This window comes from Colius striatus, chromosome 21, assembly GCF_028858725.1.
Source record: "Colius striatus isolate bColStr4 chromosome 21, bColStr4.1.hap1, whole genome shotgun sequence".
NCBI classification, from domain to species: domain Eukaryota; kingdom Metazoa; phylum Chordata; class Aves; order Coliiformes; family Coliidae; genus Colius; species Colius striatus.
Genome location: NC_084779.1, coordinates 8,793,039 through 8,820,126, shown reverse-complemented (window position 1 = coordinate 8,820,126; position 27,088 = coordinate 8,793,039). Strand labels below are relative to the sequence as shown.

The 27,088-nt window shown below is 38.9% G+C and overlaps 1 protein-coding gene across 1 annotated transcript in view; it reads right to left on the bottom strand.

Moving 5' to 3' along the window:
* The window catches only part of PLCH2 (phospholipase C eta 2), a 67,653-nt gene that overhangs the window by 36,015 nt on the left and 4,550 nt on the right, over positions 1-27,088 (bottom strand). Inside the window, exon 3 of the mRNA XM_062013083.1 lies at positions 18,430-18,909. Coding sequence (XP_061869067.1) covers positions 18,430-18,541 — 112 coding nt within the window. The 5' untranslated portion in view covers positions 18,542-18,909. The remainder of the gene's footprint in view (positions 1-18,429; positions 18,910-27,088) is intronic.

Here is a 27,088-nt window from a genome sequence, read left to right as displayed (position 1 = left end):
TTCTATTAGTTGAAAATTCAGGGAATCAGGGCTACCAATCTACTTTCCCAAAGATATCAAAGTGTTAGGACAGCTTCCAGCGCATACAGAGTAGCTTTTCTGAACACTTCTTTACTTGTTGCATAACTACTGTAAAACCACACACCTAACAGGCATAAAATACAAACTGTACAGAGACAAGCAACCAGACATTTAATTCGAAATCTCTCACAGGTAAAGGTCTCTCTCTCTGGGCTTTTACCAAACAAATCAATGAGACTATAAAGCTTTTCAAAAATAAAAAGTGAGCTTTTGAGTATTAGTCTTGAATTACCATGATTTCTTATGGAGCCATCAGCACAGGAGGTATAACCCCAAGTTCAAAGCACACAAAACTGCAGCATAGTTTTAACAGCTTGAGGCAGTTCAGAGAGAGGACTGAATCCACCTCAGTGGAACTCCAGCAGGGACAAGTTCAACTCAAACTGATTTGTGCACTCTTCTTGTTTGCTGGGTGTAAAAAAACTGTATCTAATAAGAAATATCCTATTTTAAAAAGTAAAACAATGCAGCTGACTCACAATAGTACTGGAGTATCTTTTCTCTCTTCTAATGTGGGTACCTGGAGGTCTATGGTTAAAAATAGAAAGCCTTTCTTTATGGTGACAGCTACCTACTTAAGTGAGCAGAAAAGGGACATGAATATACCTGGTGCACTCGTCCTTTGCACTCTTCATGCAGGAAGAAGCTGTCATTAGAGATGCATGTATTATTTAAGGTTTGGTGGTAAAAGGAGGCAAAGGGTATGGTACAGCAAAGGCTGCACTGAGAAACGGCTATGTATTTGCTTTAAGCATTTAAGTTTGAATAGCAGAAAACAAGCATCCAAGAAAGCTCTGTAAACAAAACTGTTCTCTGTAGTGAAACTAATTGCCCTCAAAAAGATGATGAAAATAAATTTTCCTCTTACCTTTATCCGGGCTGAGGCATTTAATGGTGCTTGCATCATCCATATTCGAGTGAGAGAAGCAAGTGAACAGAACACCAGAGGAAGCAGCAAAGACCATATGTACATCACTGATATTTCAAAAGACACTTTGAAATAATGAGAAAAATAACATCACCCATTGGTCTTCAGTGTGATATCAGAAGGTTCCTAAGGATGCTTGCCGCTTCTGGTCTGAGCAAGCTCATTTTTTAATCCCTGTATACTAGTACATCAGGAGCTGCTGACAGGTAGAAACCAGCACAGGAGCTCAATGAATGTTACCAGCCTTTCACTGCAACTCAAGTGTTCAGCCACCTGGGATAATCGTTTATTAACTCTTTGTTTCCCCACTCTCAGATAGTACATGTGAATGTGTTTTGCTTCACTCTCTCAATAAAGAACAGAGGAAAAACTTGTAGATGTTAGGCACTAGGTACATAAGGTAACTCACTTTTAGTTCCTCTGGGATGTATTTCTGTCAGTAGGCAACACACATCAATGAGGTGCTACTTCATTTAACAAGGGGGAAAAAATCCAACCTTTTTTCTTGTAATGCCTTTCCTGTGTCTATACAGCATCCTACGTGTTGTTAAGGTACCCTGCCATGCTTGCTTAAGTTGATAAAAGAAGTCTACATTTACTGATAAAAATAGTCAAGCTGTTCTCTTTTGTCTTCTGTCTGATTTCTTTTCTTGGCAAAGACCATATATTTCCCTCCTTTTTAACTTGCAAGGAAATATTAATGCAAAATCAATGGAAAAAGGCCAGCACACACACATAACTGTGTGCTGTCCCCAGAGCACAGTGCACAAGAAGGCTGACCCAGACCTTTCAGGTCTGACTAAATTCTGGAGAAGAATTTCAGTATCTTTACACGGTGGTCCTGCCTGAAAGTTCCAAACAGGATTAGTTCCTGCCTGTCCTACATGTCACTGAAAAGACAGGATAAGACAACCTGTGCTTCTGAGAACCTGAAATCTAAATAACCAGTGTTCCCAAATTAATGAAAAAATATTATTTCCTCCTTTAAAAAAGGGAAACTTATGGGGACACGGTAACAAGGAATTGTATTCTGCTCAAAATACATGGCATATCTGCTATAGAACCCTGCAGGCATTCAGCCCACACAGATTTAGCAGATGTTGATGTTCTTGATCCTCTTCCCACCCCGGTACAGTAGGTGAAGTCGATGCATTTGTGCCATTTGACATTGCTCTCTTGTATTATAACACCTCATTTCAAACTCAACCTACTTAATTGACTATGTGAGGTGCTGTGTAATGCCTACAATTATCTTTCACTCCATTCAGTGGTTCCAAACTAGAAACACTAAGGCTTATTCAGAGTTTCCAGTTGTTACAGACAGATTGTCCTGCTGTTCTCATCGTGTGCCATCTTTGCATTTCAAGCATCAGTCAGCACTCCAGACAGATCAAGATCTTCGCAAGATCCAACACAAAATCCCTACAATTTTCATTTAGGCAAGAATCTCATTTTCCTTACTGTCTAAGGAATGATTTCAGAATTTGGCTTGTTTATTTTCAGCAAAGCATTATCCTATTTGATTATTCAGTTATAACACTCGCTATGTCCCCTGAGATCTTGTCCCCTGAGCAACCCAGTTCAGGAGCACTTGAGGAGCACTTTAGGAGCCTCTAGGAAATTCAGCACATCATACTCCAGTTAAGAAATGGTGGAGAATTTAATATCCACAATGCTAATGACATTCTAAATAACTTAGAATACTTAGCTTTCACTGAATGCCACCAAACTCTATGCCTCTGTATCTCACAATTCATGGCATCACTTCAAGACCTTCTATAAATCAACTTCAACACATGTGGGTGTCTGTTCTTAAGTTTTTGTTCCCATAGCTACCAATGTACTTTACCACAGGAGAAAAGAGCAGGTGGCTAGACAGAGAACAAAAATCACCATTCTTGTAACATATGAAGAGTTAGGAAGTTTCAAATTAAGGGTTTATTGCCAAATGTTTATAGGCAGTTCCCAAGGCTAACACAGAGCAGGAAAATTTAGGATCCTTCCATACATGTATTACTCTGTAGACAGCAAACTCAATAACATCCAGCAAAATGGGAAGTTTCCAGCCTTGGATCTGAAAATGCCAAAGGGTTGCACAATCTAGTGCTGCAATATAGTTTCCTCTTTTTTTTTTTTTGTGATTTGAAACACTCCCCAGGTCCCCTGATCACCCCTACATGTGCCTTCTGCACAGAAAAAGTCCAGCACACTGAGTACAAGATAAATTTCTCACAATAAATTTATCTTGGTGGGATAAAAAAAGTAAACCCAAATAGCAGCAGTTTGTTCAACCAAAACAGCAATTTACTTGCAGATTCCTATCAAACTATCACAGCTTGCAAGGTAATGCCTTTTGTATTTTCAACTAAAATAGAAGGTAAAATGGACTGACATTTTTCTGGTATTAAACATGCTGCAAACAACCAGATGAAGCTTTGCAGTAATATGCATTGTGACTTTTTGTATCATAAAACAAGATGTTGTGGTATTTTGTGCCATCAATTACCTTTTTCCTTTTCTAAGGCAGATGAACAAAGCTAACATCATTCATGAGCCCAGTGCCTATAGGTTCACTTACTGTCTTGTATACAACACCACAACAGCAACTAGAATTTCACAGTCAAATTTTTGTGTCTGCTACAGAAGTCCTCTGTGACCCTAACTGGCTCATTTCTCTGGGGCTCACCAGCCCATTTATAACATTTATTTCTAAAGGCACATCTTTGACGTACAATCTTCAAGGGGAAGAGCACAGTACATGGCATTCTTACCCATGGTGAGGTATTTATCTTTGACCTTTGCTAGCAGATGACAGGACTATATCCAATATCAAGTGCAAACTGCAGCCCAAGAAATAGTTCTGGGGAATGGACCTGTGCCTGAAAGGATGGATTTTTCACACATTCTGCTCTGCTGTGAAAGAGCATGTGTTTGGGTATATATAGCACTGAAAAGGACATGAGGCTTAATTCCTCATTCAGCTGCTCACCTGAGGGTCATTTCTCTTCTTGGTGACTCTACTGTTCCTACCTCTCTATACCTTCCCTGTCTTTTCTACTTGGTTTTGTAAACTCCTCAAGCGAGGGGCTAAATCTCAGCCTCTACAGCACAGAGCCGGTGATTACAGATGCATCCAAGCAATAGAGGCTCACAGAGATTAACACTGAATTACCTCAGATCCCTTTCTCTACATAATCTTTTTTTTTCTTCTCTTAAAAACAGAAATGCATTAAAATTATTGCTTGAATGCAGCCCAACAATTCCATTATTCCATCTTTCTTTTGTTGGTAGTGGGAGGGAATATGCTCACAGCTCCCTTCTCTCTGCTTTTTCATGTTACTGCTTTTGACATACTTTCACCCTACAGCCTATTGTCTGCAAAGCTCGGTTTCTCTATGAAGCCAGTGTCAGTGCTATGGAAAAGGCACAGAACCACTACAGTCAGGAGAGACTCATGGCTGCCACAACTGCATGAACTGCCCTTATAAACAAATTATAATGCACTCCATGCTAAACTGCATCTCTGTTATGTTCTGAGGACAAGACACTCAGAGCAAAGAAACAGGTTAATATTTTAATTTTTCAGGAGCATGGAGGATGTAAAGCACATGACCAAAGGTATGTACTAAGAAGCATTTGGAAGCAAACCCTGTCCTGAGCTAATTCCCTCACCAACATCAAAATCTGTAATTCATTGTCTCAATTACAACCTGGACCTCTAAACAGTCTTCAGACAGCCAAGCCATGAAGGGTTGAAAAATGCACAGTGATGAGGTCTGGATTATTAATTAGTAATAGAAAGCAACATATGTTTGCATAAATAAAAAGCAGTTGGGTTGCACTTTTCTCCATTGTTCTAAATAAACTGCAAAAGACAAAGGCATTGCTGTGCATAAACACTCCGTAGATGAAGCACTCATGCTTTGGTAAACTTTCCAGAAACTTCAGGGTGTTTGAAATGATGATGCATGTTAAATTTAAAGAGATTCACTACCATGTGTTCTGAATGTAATGAACACTTCACTGCCTCACATTTCCTAACGTTAAAATAGCAAGTTTTCTAAACAGAACACACCCGTGTACCTTGTGTAGGTCTACCAGGTATGCTGAAGCAACAGTGAATGCCTCATTTCAAATATTTTCCTATACAGGTTTTTTTATTTATGCAGAGACAACTTCAAGTGCCCACAAAAGCAGTTTTCATAAACAGACTTGCCACAGTGTTGGGCATTTGGGATACTTTGCAGTGAATATTCTTAAATAGTTTAATCATGAAAATTGTAACCAGCACACTCAGATCATTCTACCTGCTACCAAAATGAGAACAAACCTGTTTGCACTGTCAGGCCTCATATGTACACAGATGCAACTCTAATACACTTGCTTTTGGATAAACATTTCCCAAACTTTATTTTCACACGTAAGACAGATGCAGAGGAGAAAGATGCAGCTACAGAAGGAAATCAGTATAGAGTGTGTAAATTATGGCTGATTAACTGCATTAATGTAGACTCTGAATACTTCTAAAGTTGAATTTAACACATCTTTTTGCACAGTAAAAAGGCACTTCCAAACAGAAGTTATTCCAGTATACCTGGCATTTTGCAATATAAAAATCTCCCATAGCAGATACCTGGGGGGGTTAAGGTGCAATTTTCAGTGTGTATAGATTGATGCCCAGAATGAGGAAAAATTTAGGGCTTGTTTCTTTACTTCAAAGCACTCTTCTTATGCAATGTTTTAATTTAGACTACCCTGAGTACTGGTGCAGAATTAATCAGGTCAGTGAAAGGAAAGTGCTAGTCCCCATTACAACACCTCTAGACATTTCTTTTTGCTGTCAGTTCAACCGTTACTCTTCTATTTTTAAATTGATTTCAAACTGAAGACCCACGGGGCAGGGGGCAAGCTCTTTTCCAAAAATGCTATTTACGAGAGGCCAACACCCTCAGTTCTTGAGGTTATTTCCTTTCTTTCCTACAGCTTGTTTACTGGATTGTTAAGCATCCTGGCAGCAAATGGAAGGGGGTGGGGAAGAAGACGAGCTGCCACATTTCTAAAATTAGCATCTCCTGTCTCAGAGAAGCCTGTGGAGATTTTAAAAATTAGGTTTCTCTGCAAGATGCAGAGAGATAAGGAATTTAAACTGTGTTACACAGCTGAAGTCTTCAACTCCGCTTCATATCAGAAAGCTAGTTCACCTTCCATTTCCCCCCCTGCTCCCAGCTGTCAATCAGAGACTATTACCACCAAATAACAAGTCCATTTTATTATATAAAGTAATTGCATTCATTTGCTCTGTCATCCATAAGCAACTCCATGACATCTTCCACATGAGCTTGCCTATGAACTCACAGACTCATTCCGTTTCACAGGTCACTCCTGCTGTGCTGTCAGCAATGCCTCCTGAGGACTGCAATTCCCTCTTCAGGGTGTTTTTCTCCCCTTGGCTGTATTTTTTTGGTCCTCAGATACTAAGTAATTCCCTGCTCTGAGAAGGTGTTATGTCCTGCTTCAGTTTTAGAAGGTAAACTGCTGCAGTTCACTGCTGTATCACCTATGTATGTGTAGTTAGAGCCATTATTCTCATTCCAGAACAGAATTACATACTGCCATGGGGGTTTTCTTAACACACATACTGTCAAGTAAACACAATTGAAAATGACAATATTGCTATCTTTGTTATTTTTTTAAATAAAACTCAGCACTAGAAGAATTGATTGTGCCACAGTTGCCATCAATCACACTCATGCTACCAGTACCACTTGCTCTGTACAAAAATACCAGAAGCAGAAATAGACTTGTCTTGCAAAATCTTAACTCTGAATGTTGGCCTTTCACAGATGGGCTGGAAGTTAGAAATGGATGAGACTCGGGAATGAAGCTCAAATTCCCTTCCAAGAACCAACACATGTGCCAGAGCCTTACTTCGGTTTACATCCTGATGGAACCAAAGACCTAGCCATGAAATAAATGTAGGCTAGCACAGATAGATTTAAGACATATGGGACTGGAAAGTTTTGTTCCAAAATTCCTTTTAAAAAATCTTTTTTGCAAGTCTCAAGTCACATCTTGTAAGAGCTGTATTTGCTTAGATCATCTCTAGTTTAGATGTTTACTATCAAATTCTTCTGGACCTTGAAGTTAACAGAATATTCCACCCCCCTCTCCCCCCCCCCCCCCCCAAAGTATTTCCTGACAGGAGAAAGAAAAATCTACATAAACCGGAACCAAAAGCCAACAGAGCTAATTTAGAGAGTTCAACTAGTCCTTGCTACATCCTAAGCATTAGGGTTGTCCTTCAGATGTCAGAGATGCTGCAACTCATAGCTTAACAAAGGAACTTGCTCCCAGTGAATTCTCTACATCCATATCTCTACATCTCACTGCTAAATTAAAATGACTGTCACCCCTTTCAGCTACTTTGTACTAATTAAGTGAAAACACAGTTCCATTAATTTTATTAGTCAGAATGAGCACCAAAAAAAAAAAATAGTCTCCATGCAGCTTAGCTGTTCTTAGTGATATCCTGCAGCCACTTTGCTTGCTCTGCTCCCTCAGGCACAGGCCTTAGAAATTCCCAGGATCAGCCTTTTTTACTAAAAAAAAAAAAAAGAAAAGAGCTTAAAGGTGACCTGTGGCCCTGATGCATGAAAAACCTCTGCTCTAATAAAAACTCCTGCCTCCAAAAACCCTGTGAATGTAGTCTCTCCTCACTGTCCACAGGCCATAGTTTGTTCTTGGTAATAAATTATTAATGTCCCCCCCATATGCATTTATTACTCAAATCATCAGTTAAATAATGTATGAAAAAAAAGGAAGAGACTCTTCTGAGGGGAGAGAACTGTGGGGGACCCAACTTTGAATCATGTGCTACAGCAAAAAGCATCAAAGCTTTACTATCAGGTTTGACCACAGCTGGGTTTTATTTTTTAAAAGGGCTAGAACTAACCTCTTATGAACATGAATGGCTGAACAGCAGGGGCATGGCATGAAAGCCTGCCCAGAAAATGCAAGGAAAGAATGAAACCTCAAATAAAGAAACTTGCTAGAAGCACATTGATATCACAGATCTTCATTATCTCTTCTCATCCGAACTGGGACAGAAAGTCACAAGTGAATTCGTAATTTTCATCAGAAATACACTGGCACTTAATTTCCATTGACAGAGACAGTGTTCTGTTCAAGAGAAGTGATGCAATTTCAAAGTATAAAGCCTGGAAATAAAACAAAAGGTGAAGAAGCACTGTTCAAGAAACTTTCTAAGCTTATAATCTTAGAATGATAGAAAAATGCAATAAAGACAAGTCACAGTCCTTGACAATATCCACTTAATCAAACCAGAGATACACAGCTACACCTAGAAAGATCAGAAACTTCATTATTCTTCATAGCTCATTATGAGGCATCTTATAAACATATGTGCAAATAATTCATAGTTCCTGTTGTGCAGAGACCTCATTGCTGCTTCAGGCAAAAAGAATCTGCATTGAAATACAGCTGCAAATGTACTTCAAAACAATACCTCTGGAAAAGGGAAAAAAGCAATTACCATACTGCATTAGGCCCTATCTCCACATAAGACAGCCAAGGTATGTTCCTGGAACATCCAATTAAAGCATGTTAGCCCTAACTTTGAATGACTTTGAAACAAACCAAAATTTGCCTGACAGATCAAAGGGTGAAGGAAGTGTCCTACTGTCATGGAGAGAAGAAAAGGAGAATTCATTTCATCCTTGGATGCCTTACCTACCTGATTACACTTTGGACCCAAGGAGTTGAAGCATTCAGTATTATCTGGAAGTACTTGTTTTACACAGTCTCTGATGCATTACTACAGGTATCTGATCTTTAGCTGGCATGTTGAATTCCCCACCAATATTATACAGATAGTTCATTTTTAGATGGAAAAGGAAACTTAAGACTACAAAATTATAAATGTTTTGTTATAAATGTCTGCAAACTGTTGCAGAACTTCTAAATTATCTAGTTATGCTGCATGTTTCACAAAAAAAAAAGTGGCATGGGTTCTTCACAACTCCTTCACACTTCTAACTTTTATTATTGCCTTAAGCTTTATTCTGATCAAAGTGGGAAAGCTGCAGAGCTTGAAAGTTACTTGAAGTCAGATAGTAATTGCTACTGAGAAGAGCCAACTGCACACATCAATCAGTCAAGTCACCTGAATTAACAACAGAAAAGAAAATCAGGCTATAAAGCAGACAGTAAAGAACCTAGCACAAACTTTCTGGTGGTAATTATTGGCAAAGTCACTCCGATATCAAAACTGTATCTGAGGACACCACGGCCGTGATACACAATGCAGAGAACAAAATTTATCCCTATCCGACCTGTCTGTAAGAAACTTGAATCTAACATTTTGTACTTGCACTGTTAAAAAGAGCTCTTCCAATGGAGAAATCATATGCATCTCCACAGTACTGTGGCAAAGGCATGCTAGACGATATATAAAGCTCACAGAGAAGAAAAATGCATAATAGAACTATTCTGCTGGAAGAACACTCTTAAGGTCACTGCTTCTGTGAGCAGAGAAAAAACCAAGGCAGCACTACACCCTGCAAGACAGTTAAGTGGTTGTTCAATAGAGCTTAGGATAAACTCTAACCTGCCCATTTAACATTTTCTGAGGACCAGGCCTGCACAACACCTGAACATCTACAGGTGCTTTTAACAGTTAGAGCTAACACATGGATTGGATATAATTTACTTTTCAGTCTTTTACTTGACTAATCTGCCCAAAAAGGCTCATCACACAGGATATCTGAAGCATTACAACCATCAGTAAAAATGTGATTGTTCTGTTTGAGAATAAAGCTAAGCTACAAGTAACATCATCCTCTACACAAATATGCTTTGTTATAAAATGTGCAATAGACATATGCATATACAGAACCACAAATCCCACACAAGAATAAATTTGAAATCTAAACATGTTAATGGCTTAAGTGAACTATGTACCACAGCCAAAGGTAAGAGTGACTGTACAATCAAAATTGATCAACATACCCTACAAGAGTAAAAATACTGCATAATCACAGAGAGCACAGGTACATCAGAACTGTGGGGCAGTTAGCATTGATGATTCCATTGCAGACAGCAGTGATTAATCACATTAAGACATGATGCACAGAGTTCAGCACATGACATTGTGATGTGGTCCCTTTTACTTAAAAGCCAACCTTCATTTCCTCCATCAGTAAAGTTTGCAAGGTACACTTACATGTAACGTCGATAGCTCATGAAACTGCTCTGAAGTACACAAATTTATCAGAAAATTATGAACTGCTCTGTCTTTAGCATTACCATTTCCCTGAAGCAGAACATATTCCATTTACAGTAAGTTAAATGGATTTTCATTTACTGAAGTCTTTTTATTCATCTAGATCCAATGACCATAATTAAACAAACATGCCTGCTCTAAGAGCCTTTGGAATGACTGTGCTGATAAGGACCAAAAAAACCATCATCCTCTAAACAAACCGGGTCAGACAGCTATATAAGCATCTTGAAATAAGTCAGAAAAAGGGAAGAGTAATGTGATGTTAAAGTACTACTAACAACCAACTATGCCCATAAGCACAATTAACTCTTAACTAAAATTCTAGTCCATACAGTGAAAAGAATAAATCCACCTACTTTGCTTCTGTGGGTGGCTTCCTAAATCCATTGTCATGCGGAAATAAGAATATATTTTTCAATTGCCCATGTTAGAAAGTAAAAATACTCAGCATTTTCCCTCTGTCTTGCTCCCTTCTTCTGCAAGTCGCTCTTTCTGTTCCTGTGAGAAGGCAGTTTAAATTTCCTCCCATTTATTAGCTCAGTCACTGAGGAATCACTGTCAGTTTCCCGATGGTACAAGCTCCCTTACTGCACACAGCACCGGAGGAATCCAAGAGAGAGAAGAGGTAGGGTTTTATCTAAACTACTTTTTGCTGGAACAATTAACTCCTCATTGACTGACATCTCCTTCCTGGTATCTCTAGTTTCAGTAGACACTGAAATGTCTACTCCTCTAGAGCAACAAAGACTTCTTTATGACAGCTGTTTAATGCTCACATTCCCTCTTTAAAGATTTCCTCTGCATTTCTCTTCTACTGCTTAACAAGGAACTACAGTCAGATAGTGCCATAGCCCTGATTTCTTACAACCATATGAGGTGCCCCTTTTTAATTACAGCAGAGTGAGCAAAGATTACAAAGGATCACAAATCTGATGAATTTTCTAAGTTTACCATGATCCCCAGTCACTAACAGCTTCCAAAAACTTCTAGACATCCCTACTAGAGATTTATTCTCCATCACTTAATATTTGTTTCTTCTTCAGGTAGAGTACTTAAAAGCATCCCCCTCTGATGAAGTTTTTAACTTCACATCAGAATCTTTCTGTCAATTTGATATGAATTCAGATGAAAGCTGCCTGTAGATGAAGGACACTACATGTTTTGAGAGGTAAGCGACATCTAAAGCCAGGCAGGTTTCACAGTATCACAGAGCCTGGGATGGCTTGAATTTTAAAAAGCTATTTGCCAAATTCTAAATGCAAATCAAAGCCAGACAATAGTCCATGCTGTAAGACACAGTGGCTAAGAGTCACTTGGCAGTATCTACATTCTGTCACTTTCAGGGGTATTAAGCTTACCAAAACTATTGGCAGATCTGTTTTCTCACAGCTAAATTATTTGTATGAGGAACTCAGCTTTCGTTTACAGTGCTTACAAAACCGGCATCCTTCTGTGCTGATTTGACTGACAGACTTATTCACAGCTAATGGCTGTATGTTAAGAACTTCCCACAGATAAGCCAATACAGTTGAACTCTGTAAAGGAATACCGGATTCTGCCCATCTTTGAAAAACACACCAGCTAAGCACCCATCTAAAGGAATGAAAGGAACATATTTTTCCGCTCACAGCATCATAAAGGCTTTATTTTTTTATTGTTCCAGCACTGGTCTAGTCAATATAGAACTTAGATTTACTACCTTTAAACATACTGCACTTATTCTAATGATCTGACAGAGAATTACTTTACTACTTCCACTAGTTTCTGAGAATCAAACTATAAAGAAATGAGTACCCTTCTCTGCTGCCAGATATATCTATCAACAATTTTTATCCTACCTTGCAACTAGCAGCAGTTATGAGGGAACCCAGTAGTAGTTGCCTTAAGTAATAACCACCAAGTGATGCCAGGTGCAAAACCTCTGGGAATAACAGTATTCTGACAGACTGGTTCTGAGGCAAGATGAACCTTTCCAAACCTGCAGTGAATGTCTGGAGGTTATGTAAATATGAACACACATGCAGTGCAGTCTTCTGTGGTATCTTCCACAGGATGCCTGCATAGTACTGGTTATATCTGGGAGAAGACACATTTATACATCATGTTTTTGTCACTGAACTGTTCACAAGAACTGTTTAATAACCATGGAAATATATATATACACCACACATAAAATATATTTTAACATTTTTGTTCCAAAGTCTGCTCTCTCCTTTTCATTAGTTTTGTGCTCTTTTGTCCAGTAGATGGCAATAGCGATACAGACCATTGCATCAGCAGCAGTCTTTACCCTGGACCTTGGAAAATGCATGCAAACAGTACTGTTTATTCTGCTTCGAGTGTTCCATCTCCCATTACATACTTCTAAAATCTTTACAGGCAGCAACATATATACAAAAGAAAGCACCACAAAGCTTGCAGGGGGAGATTTTGGTGAAGGAGGAAGAAGAAACAAAAGGTAACAGACAGGTGATCTAGTTTCTAATCCATATTCTACCATAAAAGTTCTTAACATTGGCATACCAAAAAAATGACTATGTCTCAGGCTTTACGTCGACAAAATAATTTCACTTCTTCCACAGTGACAAAAAAAATTATCCATTCACATCACAGTGGCTGCCTGGATCAGACAGTACTATGATAATGATGGCATATTCCTCAGTTGTTGCAGTCTAAGCCTAAAGAGAGAGGCTTGGTCAGTCTTCTCTCCAAGACTGGTTATATATATAAAGGCAACATAACCTGCTCTCAGATTCTCTAGAGAGCTTTAAATTGTCTTGGAGTAATATAATAGTCTTTAGCACCTCAAACAGGCAGTCCAAGTTGAATGTCTGCTCATTAGAAAGATTAAAGCCATCAAACCTGACATTTATTACTTTCCTTCTCTGAAGTGAAGGCTTGATGATTTTAAGTTACTGAAATGAAAATCTGAGATGCAGATTTCTACTATAAAGCCAACATTAGGCTACAGCTACATGGACAGTATATTGCCTTTTTCGTTCCCCTAGTACAGAAATAACCAACTCATTCTGCAACATAGTTCAGTCAGTACCTTTTATCTGGTTTTCACTAGTTAACTTCTATAGAAGAAACAGAGCTGGTATATAAAGTAGCTATCCAAGGAACTCTCCCTTTTTTATTATAGTTGCATGACTTTAATAGCACACAGCAAAAAAGGGTGAGGACAAACCACAATATTCCTACTGACAATGCAGAATGACCATCAAATCAGATCTCTGTCTTCAGAGGTCTCTCTGTGGTTCTGATTGCTATTTCTCACAGTTTCACAACCTTCCAGCTGTTATCCTAACAAAATTTCACTATGACTAAGACAGGTAGTTACTACTATTCCATAATTCTAAAACAGAATCACTATGCCAGGTCAAAAGATGTGTGAATTGGAGACAAGACCTCTGCTCCATCACAGGCATCCAATTCATGAGTACTTGGACTCCTAACTTCCAACATACTTCAATGGGAATGTCTGTGCCTACATAGGAGTTAGGAGACTAAACATCTTTAGGCATCTTGGCACAGAGCCTCCAAGAACTACTTTACAATATACTTTACTAAAAAACAGGCAAACAAAAACCTCAACCAAACTGTAAGAAAGAAATCATTCTATAAAGCTTTTCCATTGCTTGTTGAATCTACTTGGGCTAAAATGCAAGGCTTAACAAGCTCATTTGATATTAATATCCTTTTAAAAAGAGGTATGCATTCCTCAGAGAGGAAAAAGGAATATATGAATCACATCAGCTGAAAGATAACACACCAATGTTCATCACAGTCAAAATGAAACAAGATCCTCATAAGCTGCTTGGTCCAGATTTACTATTGAGCTATATCTTGTAGCACCATTTATCCTACAGAAAGATCAGAAACAGATACAAACCAAAACAACTTAAATACTCAGGAATGTCTAAATGTTCACACCTCTTCTGCAAATGAAATTAATACTGTAAACTTGTTACTTTCTCAGAAGCCTCAAATAGAGTACTGTACACACAGAAACACTTTTGAGCCTTTTATTTACAGTCTTTTAAAAGGCACGTATTCTAGGACAAGTTCTGTCCTTTAGATACAAACAAGTTTACTTCCAAAGAAATCATCATCTCAGATCCAAGAAATACAATTCACATTCTAGAAATCCCACATACAGGTGAAATGTTAGTCTGAGAAGGGCTGCAGGGGAATTCTCTGGCCAAGACTAGGAAGTGTCTATCAGCCAGAGCAGGCACACAGAGCTGACGGCTACACAGTCTATTTTGTCCTCCATTTTAATCTCGCAGGGCACAGAGCAAGGATTCATCTCAGTAGAATTTGTAAACTGCTGACTGCCATCCTTGTGTATAGTTCACACTAGAATTCACAAAGCCCAATTATCATTTCTCATAGCCCTATTCTAGGCCTTTCTCCAATATTTTAAAATGTTCAACTGACAAAAGCAGTATCACCTTTTCCCTCCTGTTCTTAGCATGTCACTCCCTCACAGATCTAGATTAGGCATCCCTAAATGAAACCAACTGGTACCCAGCATACATAATGAGAGTGCTAAAAGAACATGTGCCTTATACAACAGATGCTTCACTCAGCAAACAGAGCTTCATCAGAAAGGATATGGTGCTTCTTTTTAATACAAACTAAAAGCTCTCAATTTCTGTATGTCTAGATGGGGTGGCTTGGGCCTTTTGTTGTTGTGATTGGTTGGGGTTTTTTGGCAGGAAAGAATAAATAACATACCAAACATTCTCACCTAACTCAGTATTTCTAGCTACACAAAACTTCCAGGGTTCAGACTCTTTTTGGATCTACAGATTGTGTTTTGCAGGACAGCTCCCAAGCAGCTACCATCAGTATCCACAGGTGTCACTATCTGAAAGATCTTATTATAGTTATTTCATTTCTGAATTGTTTCAGCTGAACATTATTATTACCATGTTTGTATTTCAGCATGGGTAACAGACCCAAGCATGACCATGACTATGTTCTGCAGGAATAGCAGTCCTCGTTTATAATACAAATAAGAGAAGACAGAAGGACAAAGTGAAATTACAAAACCAGCCAAAGCAAGAAGTCAGTAACAGAATCAGAACTAGAATCTGGGTCTGCTGAGCAGCCCAGTATAATATCCTTAGATCCACATCTTTATGACAACAGTTCACGGACTCACGAACACTTTAAATTAGTATAAACGAACATTGCCAACAAAGGAAACAATAGTTCATTCTGCAAGCCCCACTTGCTCATTTCTGCCTCTGCAGCAGAGGACCAACAGTAGCTTGCACTGTTACACAATAGCCGTCCTCTCCACTCAGGAGAGAAGTAAGTTGTTGAAAACTTAATTCTTCAAATTAAGACTACACAAAAACTTGAGGATTTGATGTCAGAATTTTGTGGTATCAACTGTCAATGTGGGACAATGACACATTTAAGTACAAACACTTGAGATAAACAGCGTGTCTTTTCAGATTTGATTCAAACAATTTCAACAAAGACCAAACCCAAAGCAGTATTCATTCTTAGTCTCTAATATGTGCAGAACTAGCAGAACCACGGTATCAATTCACATTTTATTTGTAACTGATGGGCAGCTTCACAGAAATCTAGCTTTAATTCAAGCTACTTTCAGCAGCTGGTGCCAACTGACATATCACTTGTGTCTGTTCTTCAGCTAAACTTGTACTGTAGAATGGTTTGGGTTGGAACAGACAAAGCTCATCTAGTCCACTCCCCTTGCCATGACAGAATCACTACTCATGTAGACAGGCAGCAAGTCAGAGTCACATACTGAAGGCCATCTTAAGTACTTCTCCAGGCTAATCTGATGTACTATCTATCTAAGCAAACAGGATTTTGCATGTCTGTGCACAGCTCTCTTTCATCAGATTACAAGGGAAAAGTCAGTCTAGACATGCCAGAACATATTTGAAAAACAGAGAATTACCAAATTTGTCATAAATCTCCTTGATTTTGGACTTTCCCAATGCTGCTGTAATAATGTTGAATACATTACACAGCAAAAAAATATGTAAAAGTTAATTGCATTCAACTCAGATTTCCCTTTTAAATAGCAACCTTATTCCTCACAGCCTACAGAGATTATTTACAGCCTACACAGACAGTATTCAAAACTTGTTGCTTTTCTGAACTAAATTCTCTGGTTTTCTCAGCTGATAAATCAGGAACTGCAGAAGAATGCTGAGAGTTACAAGTCATTGGAGACTCATACGTGCGGGTACAGGAGTAGACTGTAAGTATGGTACTATATGGTACTATAGGACTGAATGATCAATTGAGGAGCATATATTTAACTTCAGGGGTTTATTCCAACTAGTGATTGAACTCTGTAACTCCATCCTTTCCTGATTTTTCTTGCAGATAAATGCAGCCAAATGAGCAAGTGGAGGCATTACATTTGACAGCACAGGCTTGATAAAGCTAAAATATGCTATTTGGACGCACAGGCTACTCAAGAAAACAGCCCAACAGTATTATGATCACTTCTGTGTAGATTGCTTAGCATTTACTACAATACAAAGGCAACAGAAGAGCTGTCACTGCACTTCACAGCATTTACACTGGGTTATATAAAGAGTTAATAAGGGAGTTGAACACAAACTCAAGTGGGTGCCCAGAACAAGTCTGCAAAGGGATTCCTGAGCTGCAGACTCGCTTTTGTTTAGGTTCAGACCCACTTGCATTGGAATGCTGGAAGTGCTGCAGCAGCACAAGGAAGACTTTCTCTTCCTCCAGCTATTTCTGCCATTTCTTTGCACTTTGTCCTACCTACACACACTGACTGAGCTTTATGCACAGATGTATATAATGGACAATTCTTGTTTGGGGGCAACACATTACAATTCATCCTACAAATAAGAAGTAGATCCCCAGCAACAAACCAGCTTCTCTTCCTTCAGATCTCTCCTGTAGCACACATTCATCTGCCACAGACATCAGTTACACAACTCCCTTCCACCTACCCAATCACCAGTCAACACCTGATGTGCAAAATCACATCTGTAATCTCCAGAGCTTCCTAAGAGAACGGCTCATTTTCCTCTGTGCAAGCTGTCAACACTTTAAAAAAAAGAGCAACAGCTAACAATAGTTATTCTTTCAGCTCTGTATCTTTCAGCTCAATTCAGACAACTTCATGGCACAGAGCCACAACCTGAGGCAGTATAAATCCTGTTCTCATCAACTTCAAGATTTTCCAGAAGCACTTGAAACAGCCAAGGAAAAACATTGCAATCAGTTTTGACAGTCTCATCCTATGTACCTAATTTAAATTTTTTAAATATCTGGCCCAAAAAACATTTTGCTTTGACAAACAGGTTGGGTTTTCCTTAACTGCTTTTATGCCCTTCACAACTGTATTCTACTGCAATGATTCCTCCTGGATTTCCCAGGATATAGCATTCCCTCAGCAATCATACCTTCCTGCATGTTAGAGGGTTTGCTACTGGTAGGTGAACATCACACCAGCTAACAAGTGAATAAAAGCAGTTTGAAGTTTCCCAAGACTGCAAATGTAAAGGTCCATCATGCAAAATCTCCTAAGATTACGATGAGAAAACTTTAACAATTCTACACATTAAGGTTCATTCCCAAGACTCAATTGTCACACACTGTGTGCACAAGCAAAGCCATAAGAAAGGCTGATTCAGAGATATTCTTAGTGTGTAAAATAACTTCCCATATTTTATTTAAACTTGCTACAATTTTTGCATTCCAATACTATCTCATTCAAATCTTGGCCCCTACCAGGTGTTTACAGTCTTATGAATGCCACCAACTGCTGGAACAGGTCAAACACAGGCCAAAGTATGATACTCGCTGCTTTTGGTGGTTTATTTGGGGTTTCTGTGGGGTTAGGGGTGGGGGAGGAGATGAGTTTTTGGGAGTCAGGTGTTTGTGTGTGTGATTTTAAACACACTTCACCCAAACTCTAGTGATCATACCATCTACACAGTAAAAAAGGGAATGAGGAATATATAAGCACAATGCCCTCAAATTTTAGGAAACTCGAAGTCCCATAGGAAATCTCAGTACAGTAAGAGTAAATATCAAATCAATATCAAACTACTGGACAGAAGGATAGTAACCTGTCACTTACCTATTGTGATGATGTTGGCAGACAGGAAATGGAAAGAGTTTCCATCATGGAGTATGAGTTCTTCCCTTTGCGTCAAATCCCCTGCTACAGATTTTGGAGTAGTCAGAGCCATCTCAAGCTTTCAGAGCAGCCTAGCAACAGAGCTTGCTCCAAGTCAAAGTATTTCAGAACAGATATCTGCAGGAAGATTCAGTCAAGTAATCAAAATATCTGAGAAAAGTCAAGAATTTCCAGGTGTTGCTGGCTTTGTAATTCACTGTGAGTACCTTCTCTGGACTTCCAAATTCAGCAGACTGTCCTGGTGCAATCCCGCTGACACATATTCCACACATTGAAGAACAGAATTTATAGTATCAGTGATGGAAGAAAACATACCACCGAGCTCAGTCCTTCACAGAATGGGTATGATGGCTTTTCCCAGAAGCAAAACAGTTACAAGCATTCCGTGTATCTTCCCAGGATCCCCTGCATGTTGCAAATCTGGAGAAGACAATTTTTTTTAAGCGGTGGCAGTTGCTTTAACTGTTTACTATACAATAGTTACTGCAGGAACATATCTAGATAACATACAACAGACTAACCTCAGCAGCAGCTCATACCCATATAGCTTATCACATAACAGAAGGCACTAGGCTCTTCTTTCCCTCAACCCAGTATTTTCTAGAATCATAGAAAACTATGCCTTTGCCAGAAGCAGTTTCTCCAGAAGCCAAAGTACACACATACACACTTAATCATTTTACATAGTAAGTGAATGTATCAGCTATATTCCCAAAACACAGCTTTGAGAACTATCTGCTGTGATGCTGTCTTGTTCATTCAGTTCTCTTACTCTTTAAATACCTTTTCTCCTTTTACACACTACCAACTCCCTCCATACTGTATCTCGTCACATTCTGGCATTCTCCTTCCCTTTTCTTACCTATCTGCTGCCCACTGTATACAAAAGACTCACCTATCCAAAACTTTCAGATGGATACCTTCCTCAGAGAAAGAAGGTCAAAGTGTTTGCTCACTCCAAACCAGCAATCAACCAAGACAGAAGTCCAGGATCCTACCTTGTGCTGGTAACTGTCTGAATCTATGGGAGTCTCCTTTAGTTTGTAATTACAAGTTGTGCACTGAAACATTGCCCTAACATGTTTTGTTGTGAAAGCACAGATCCAGTTTGACATTATTTTAAAAGAGAGAGGGTAACAAAGTACTACTATTAATTCACAGTGAGCAGAATTTTTTTTTGGGGGGGGGGCAGGGTGTGACATTTTTAGCAAAAATGCCTAGATTTCTCCATTACTCCATCTGCCAGACTGAAGCTGGAACCCTCTTCTTGTCTTTAGTCCCTCATTCAGCTTCTTTGGAAATTCATTTCCTTCCTATGACTATCTTTTCACCAAGCCCCACCTTTTCCATTCTCTATCTTGTCAAAATCTCCTCTGTTGAGAGGGAATGTGTCAGTCAATGAAGTAATACCCACATACAGAGCCAAATGCTTAGCAATTTCATATACAGGACAGTAGTGCTTAGCAATATTAATCCTGTAGAAATTCAGCATCATTAAATAGAGAAATAAGTGATTTTAAATGGGAAATCTCAAATTATTTGATCCTGTGTCTCACATAATTTTGGGCATATCAGAGGGTGAAATTAATTTGACAAAGAATGTTTATTACAAAGAACAACTAGAATCACCAAAACCACTGCACTGCACACTGAGCAAGTGCTTCTACACTGATGGCACTATCTCGCAGCAGGTGAGTTCTCCATCAGCTTTGGTCATACAGGCAACTTCTCCTAACCACAGTTTTATAGCCGCTAGCCACAAAGCACCATTTCTGGTACATGCACAATAAATCTTTAACCCTGAGATTAATCCAGGAAGCCACAGCTCACAGGACAGATGAAATTGTTTTAATATTAAGAGACATGATTATCAACTTCCTTTTCAGAAAGTTGAACTAGTTGGTAGCTATTTTGTCAGATTCCCTCACCTCTTTGCTTTAGGAGATTTTTGACAGGTCATTTCCTTTTTGGGAGGTTCAATCACTTGACCCAGTATACACCAAAGAATATATCCATGAGAGTGTGGGAGATTGAATGGGCACAGTGGTTCATACTGATATATACTGGCAGTGAAAACACAAGCTGCAATTCTTTACATTGCATGAGGATGTGGCTCACTGAATTTTTATTATCTTGAGTCATGTCAAGCTCACATTCTTTACTCTTTTTTTCTGATCTTAAAGTGAAGCTATCATGACTCAGCTGATCTCTGTCTGTTGCCATGCAAAATATGATCTTTCTTCACTCAGTCCCATCTTTTAGAGCTACCATAAGGTCCTCAGACTTCCCCCACTTCTCTTCAGCATAACTGTATTGTAAAAAAAAAAAAAACAACCCAGTCCCTGTCTCCAGAAGAGCAAGCTGAATGTTCCCATAAATCCTGAGCAGCCAACAGAAAAGCACACAATTAATCTTTAAAATACAACAGGATTCAAATTGGTATCTCAGAACAAGATTCAGAAGCCAGAGTTCCTATTAAAGGAAAGAAGCTCAGATAGCTTTCTGGATTTCCCTAGAAAACGGGACTTGAAACCCTACAGGCAGCATAGATGTTGCTTAGAGGCAAAAACCAGTTGTGTACATCACTGTAGTATTTAAAGTTTAACCCCAAAAGACCTGCTTTTACATTCAAGAAGGTATTGTGTGGCACCCACCAGAGCTAGGACAAGCTCTGAGCTCCTTCACGATACACTGATACTGCAGATGAAACATGCAAAAACTGTCATTGCTTAAACCTAAATAGTTTTATCAGGAAGCAAATCAATATGATGAAAGTTCAAAGGGTTATCAAATGGGAGAAAAAAATGCTTTCAGGCATTCAAATCTGAGACTTGAGATTTGCTTTTAAACTCTACTGTGGTTCACTATCACATGCTGTTCATTTTTAAGAATGCAACCCCATTCACTGGGCAATTCCATTTGAGATAACTTACGTGCCCAGGCAAGTTACTTCACATCCAAAGCAACTGCAGAATGAAAGCAGCCTGTTTCAGTACTATTCAGAACAAGGGGATAAACCCACACCTTAGGGCGTGATACCACATTCTTTTCCCCAAGGGATAGAGCTTGCACAGAACTGACTGGGATGTGATAGAGTCCTCTGGCAGATAATTCAGCTAAAAATATAAGGAGGAGGCAGAGAAAAAGCTGTGAAGAAAACAGGACATAAGAATACCTTTCTGGCACCCTGATGTGTTCACCTTATACCTGGAACACAATCATCCTGCTTAAAACACCACATTTGTGGGCTTTTCCTCACCCATTGCTTATAGCCTGAACTGGAGCTGTATGTGGAGGAGAGCTCAGCATTTTTGCTAAATGACGTAACTGGATATTCCTTATGCAAGTAAGGAGACTTATTATTAAATCCAAGTAATTTATTTCACACTTACATTGACTGTGCCATATGACTTTAGCTTTTACTTTACTAAACCAAAGTTGAAATTTGCAACAATCTGTATATATAGGGCATATACTTGTTTGGAATCCCCTTCCCTATTTATCCTAGTTGCTAAAAACTCTCTCAGTTTCATAATCATTACTTGTTGTCAGCCGGTTCCCAGACCTATCTGAAACGGGAATTGTAAACAAAGCACGCAGCAGCCTCTTGCTCCTTAAGAACATTTGCATTTCTTATTAGCAAAGAAGAAATGGAAATTTTTATTAGAAAAGTAAAGAAAACTAATTAAGCAAGGTTCTAAATCTCATCCAATAGCTTAGCTCAAAAGTACTTCGAAAAGACGGGGAGAGGAAGATCTTGTTAAGAGACAGACAGGACGTGACTCCTGCTAGAAAACGAAGCTTTTACTGCACATGGGAATTAGTGAGTCATATTAAAGAGGAGACACAGATTACAGGCTCCAATGCCATTTGTGATCAAGAGATCTATCACACTAACAATGTTAATACTCTCAATTATGGTAGCATGTTTGGTCACTCTCCAAAAGCTCAACTTTTTCATTTCATTTTTCTTCAACCTCATCTGAAGAGGCAGGATTTTTTTTTAAAATGACCTGTAATCAAGCTGCTTTCATTCTGTACAGCAGTTTATTGCCACACTGATCAATCTCTTAGATATTAAGGAATAACTTATGCTGGGGGAGTTAGAACGGGGGTGGCCACATGCATTCTTCTTTTGCAAGTCGGGGTAGATGATCAGCTTACTCCTGATGATGCTGAGTAGGACCAGATACAAAAGCCTAAACAGAGGAGAGAGGACAGTAAGAGAGAACAGGAAATGAAATTAATATAGTGTTAGCTAAATGGTGAGTTAAGGTGGTAACAATTTAACTACTGTCAGTGGAAGGTATATAAATACTACAGCACCTTTGATCTGTATTCTGATTTCACTTCTTGAACCTACTCTGGGTAGGTGGATAGGGATAAAACTTTGTCTGCATTTGCCACAACTGAAAGCTAATGAGCAGGCTTCATACCACTGGAGAATATCAAGCACATGCACAAACACTAAAAAAAACCTGAGCTAATTACATGCAGCTTTGAGAGAAGGGTACACAGGCCCATTCAATGAAAACTGCAGAAATAAGGCAATTTAGTATTTAATTTCTGCAAATGGAAGTCAAAAACTATTATCGTTAACTACACCACAGTTCTGCCTTTATAACATTGTGCAAGTCGTCCACAATTCTACACTACTTCCAAACATTTGACTTTCCTGAAAGCTTTACACAAAGCAGACAGGACAGATTTCAGCACTAGAGATAACTGCAAGACAGAGAAATAATGAAAAGACCTTCAGTGACAGAGAAAAAGGTGAGGAGCAGAGAGTATGGAATACCAGTTGGAAGCACAAAGGAGAGAATGACAGACTTTGGAAGGATCCTGGGGTTTCAAATCCATTACAACAGATCCTCTCCAGCTCCCTTACAACAGATCGCTTCAAGGATTTCACACCGTAGATTTAAATAAGTGTAGATGCCCAAGTTCATCTGCAATTTAAACCAGTGTACATGCTCCTTTGAACATCTCAAATTTAATCTGTTTGCATTGTCCTTAGGGTCACATGCTGCATTTTGTTAAGATACTTGATTTGTATTTAAGTGCCTTCTGTAAGAAACAGTTATGTCAGGGAGCACTGAATTCTCTAGGTTTGCAATTGACACTTCATTTCCAATAAGAACTCCTAGAAATGTCTTGATAAAAATATTTGGTGTGCACTCTCCCAATGCCAGTGCTTAGAAAGATAATCTTCCAGACATTTTTGAAAGCTTAGTAAATCACTATCCAGGACCTAAGGCTCAGCAAAGGTTTGACACAGCGGGTAACATTTTGATTTAGCACGGTAAGGAACCTGAACTCTCACATTGCTGTATTGTAAGGCAGAAACTGAGTTGGTGAATGTGACTGCTGTATCCTGCAAACAAGAAAAACTCACACTTGTCAACTTAAAGAGAACGGTGGAGTTTATTTTTTGCCAAATAGCCAAACTAATCTCTTGAATGAATCTCCTCTATTAGCAGAAAGGAGTCTGTGAACCAGTCAATCCATTCTCATTTTGTCAATTAGTGAGCAGTGACAAACAAAAATACTAACTAATGGACTTACTACAAGGTAGCAAGTCTTTAGGGCCTAATCTAATAAATGCCAAAGTACAGCTCTGCTTTGTTCACCACCTTACCATGGACTTTAGTACTTTGTTAGTCAATAAATAACATCACTGCAGTAACTTCATCTCGTTCTGAAACCGTCTATATTCACAGGAGGGGAAGAAAGAAGTAGAATAGGTCATTTTATAGTGTACAAAAAAACCACCTCACCCTATTAAGTTATTTAATGATGATCTGAAAACAAAATCAGATCACAATCTCACTATCCAAGGCATACAGCACCAAATCCACTAAGTGGTTTCCAAGTGTAAGCAAAACACACACACACCTCAAATCCACACCCCAGCAGTCAGTTCCAAGTGGACATTACAACAACTGTAAACCCTATCTTTATCAAAGACTGACATCAAAGCCAATGGAGTTTATGCACACCTTTCTGGCAGTTTCAGCCATCTGGCAACCTACTTTCAGCTCTATTCACAGCCAGCTACCTCTGCACAATTCAATGTGGTCATATCCTTGACACACCAAATGGAGTAGACTGTATTTCACTTAGGTCTTGCAGCAAATCCACTAAACACTAGCATTTAGCACATCCCAAAGTTCTGGTTTTACTTTCTCCTCTGCAGGCTATATAGTTGCTTCTGGGTCCCGCAGTTGCATGCTTCCATTGTTCTCTCAGGCTCCATTCCTCACTCATTTTAAGTAAATAGAACACAAATTACATATTTTCAGTTAAAGGTAGAGAAAACATATAGAAAATATGTTCCACCATCTAAAGGCTCTAGGAAATCTGGAATGACAAGCTGGGCGAGAGCATATTGAAGGAGAGAAAAGGCAGGGAGGAGCCTTTTCCAAGTTATTTTATACTAACTAGTCCTGCAAGGCAAGCTGTGAAGAGACATCTCTTAACATTAGATTCAACACAAAAAGTGGTATTGCAAGTTTCTGCATAACGGCCTTTGGCAAACACCACCTGGAGGGGATGGGAACTACACACTTTTTGCAGCACTTTCAATCTCTCACAGGAATCTCACATCTAAATTTCCTTCACCTTCCCACCTGATTTCCCTCTTAATTTCTGAGGCAACCCAGAGCTCCCTGACAACTACTGAGATGTCAGAAGACTCTCCAAGAGTCATTCCTTAATTAAATGGAAACAAGAGGGGCTGTGGTAATTAAAAAAATAAAAATGCAGGGCCAGTTATAAAAATCAGAACCAGCTATACAAAAAAATAGTAAAAATCACTCTTAAGTTGCATGCTGTATTTTAAACTCAATTGGATCTGAAATAACATCACACTCAGCCAACCCTTTCATGTCCATGGATATGGGAAAACTGTATTTCTACCATTATTTCAGTGCTTATTTTAGCATTTAGCTCATGCTTACTTGAAATGGATCAGTATACTCTTCAAGAAACAAGACCCAAAGGCCTGCAGCTTCAAGTAGCTAGAGGCTTGCAACAACACTCTTACACAGCTCTTCTCATCAATAGAGCCCGATGCACTTGATAGAGTTGTTTTACTGTGGCCATTTTGCACCCGAGTAAGGTGCATGACATAGCCTGAAACATCATCTCCCCATTTTCTTATCTCTAAGTGAATATTTCAGTATTTTGGTTCAATTTCTATTTGAAAAATCAATCAATTTTCAAGTGTGGCCTTCGGCTACCACTATTCCTTTGTTAGCCATTATGCCTCCTGCAGAACAACAGAAACCAAAGCCTCTCAAAATACTGAGGCATTAGTCCTGCTTGTTCTGATGTCTACACTTAAAATTTCTATCAATAACAGGCAGACTCATGGACAGTCTGCCAGATGGTAATGCAAAGAAAAAAAGAAAACAGGAAGGAAAGTCAGAACTTTGCCTAAGCATGTGTACGGATTTGTCACAGCCTGCAGTCTTTCAGGTACCTATCCAATGACTTTACTGTGTACTTACATGTGCTGAAGGCAAGTGCTCCACCTCCAAAAATGGAAGCAGATTAAACAATGAATAAAAGGTTTGGAAATTCCCTCAGAGTTAGAATCTGTATTCCAAGCAGAAGTCCAGAACTTCATAATGACTTGCAGCAAATACTGGGCTGAGACGTTCTACAAAGTGGTCACATCCGTTAGCCTTAGTTCAGGGGCCAGGGAGGGAAAATAACTGTCCCTTTGGAACAGGAGACAGCTCATGTTATACAGACCTTTTCTTCACTGTCACCTGATACTGAGTGTGTGGTCTATACCTACTACTCACTTCACATAGGCAATTAAGAATTAGTCACAATAAGTGATGTACAGGAAGGTTTGCTGTCTTTGAGTGAGGCTGGTGCTATCAATATGAGCAGAGATTAACTCCTAAAGAAGTCAAGACAGTTTAAGTGAAAGAAAACTCAGCCATAATGGAGAATATATTTCACCAGTAAGATCATATTAATTTAAATCTAACATGGAAAGCAGCATGATAACTAATAATACATAACTAATGTTGAACTGAATTATCTTGGTGAATGACAAATGTATTGCAGTAAAATCAGATGATCCTTAGTAACTCAGAGACTGTCTTTACCAAAAAAATCAAGTCTCATCCTATTATCCTCCCAAATTTATTTATACAGTAATTTTCTCAGCTATAGGCAAATTAACAGGACTAACAAGAACAAATATGATGCATTACAGGAGCTGATCTGCCCAACATAACCACTAAGTGTAAGAATCAGCAACATCTTAAGTGTTTCAAGATTCAGCTGTATAAGCTTTTATTGTACAATCATGTATGACAAAAGGAGATCTGGTAAAATATTTTGCTTATTACATTAAAAAAGCACAGTTAACTGGTCTGCCATGTCAATGGTATCTGTATCTGGTCATGGTGTCTAGACTACATATAATTAACCCTCAGTACCTAGAAGCAGACAATCTAAAACAAGCAGTCCACCTACTGAAAACACTGAAGAGCTCAGAGACAAGTTAGCATTTATTCCTCAAGTCTTCACAAACTAGTACAGAGGTCATTAGTATGCAATAACAAATACACTACACAAT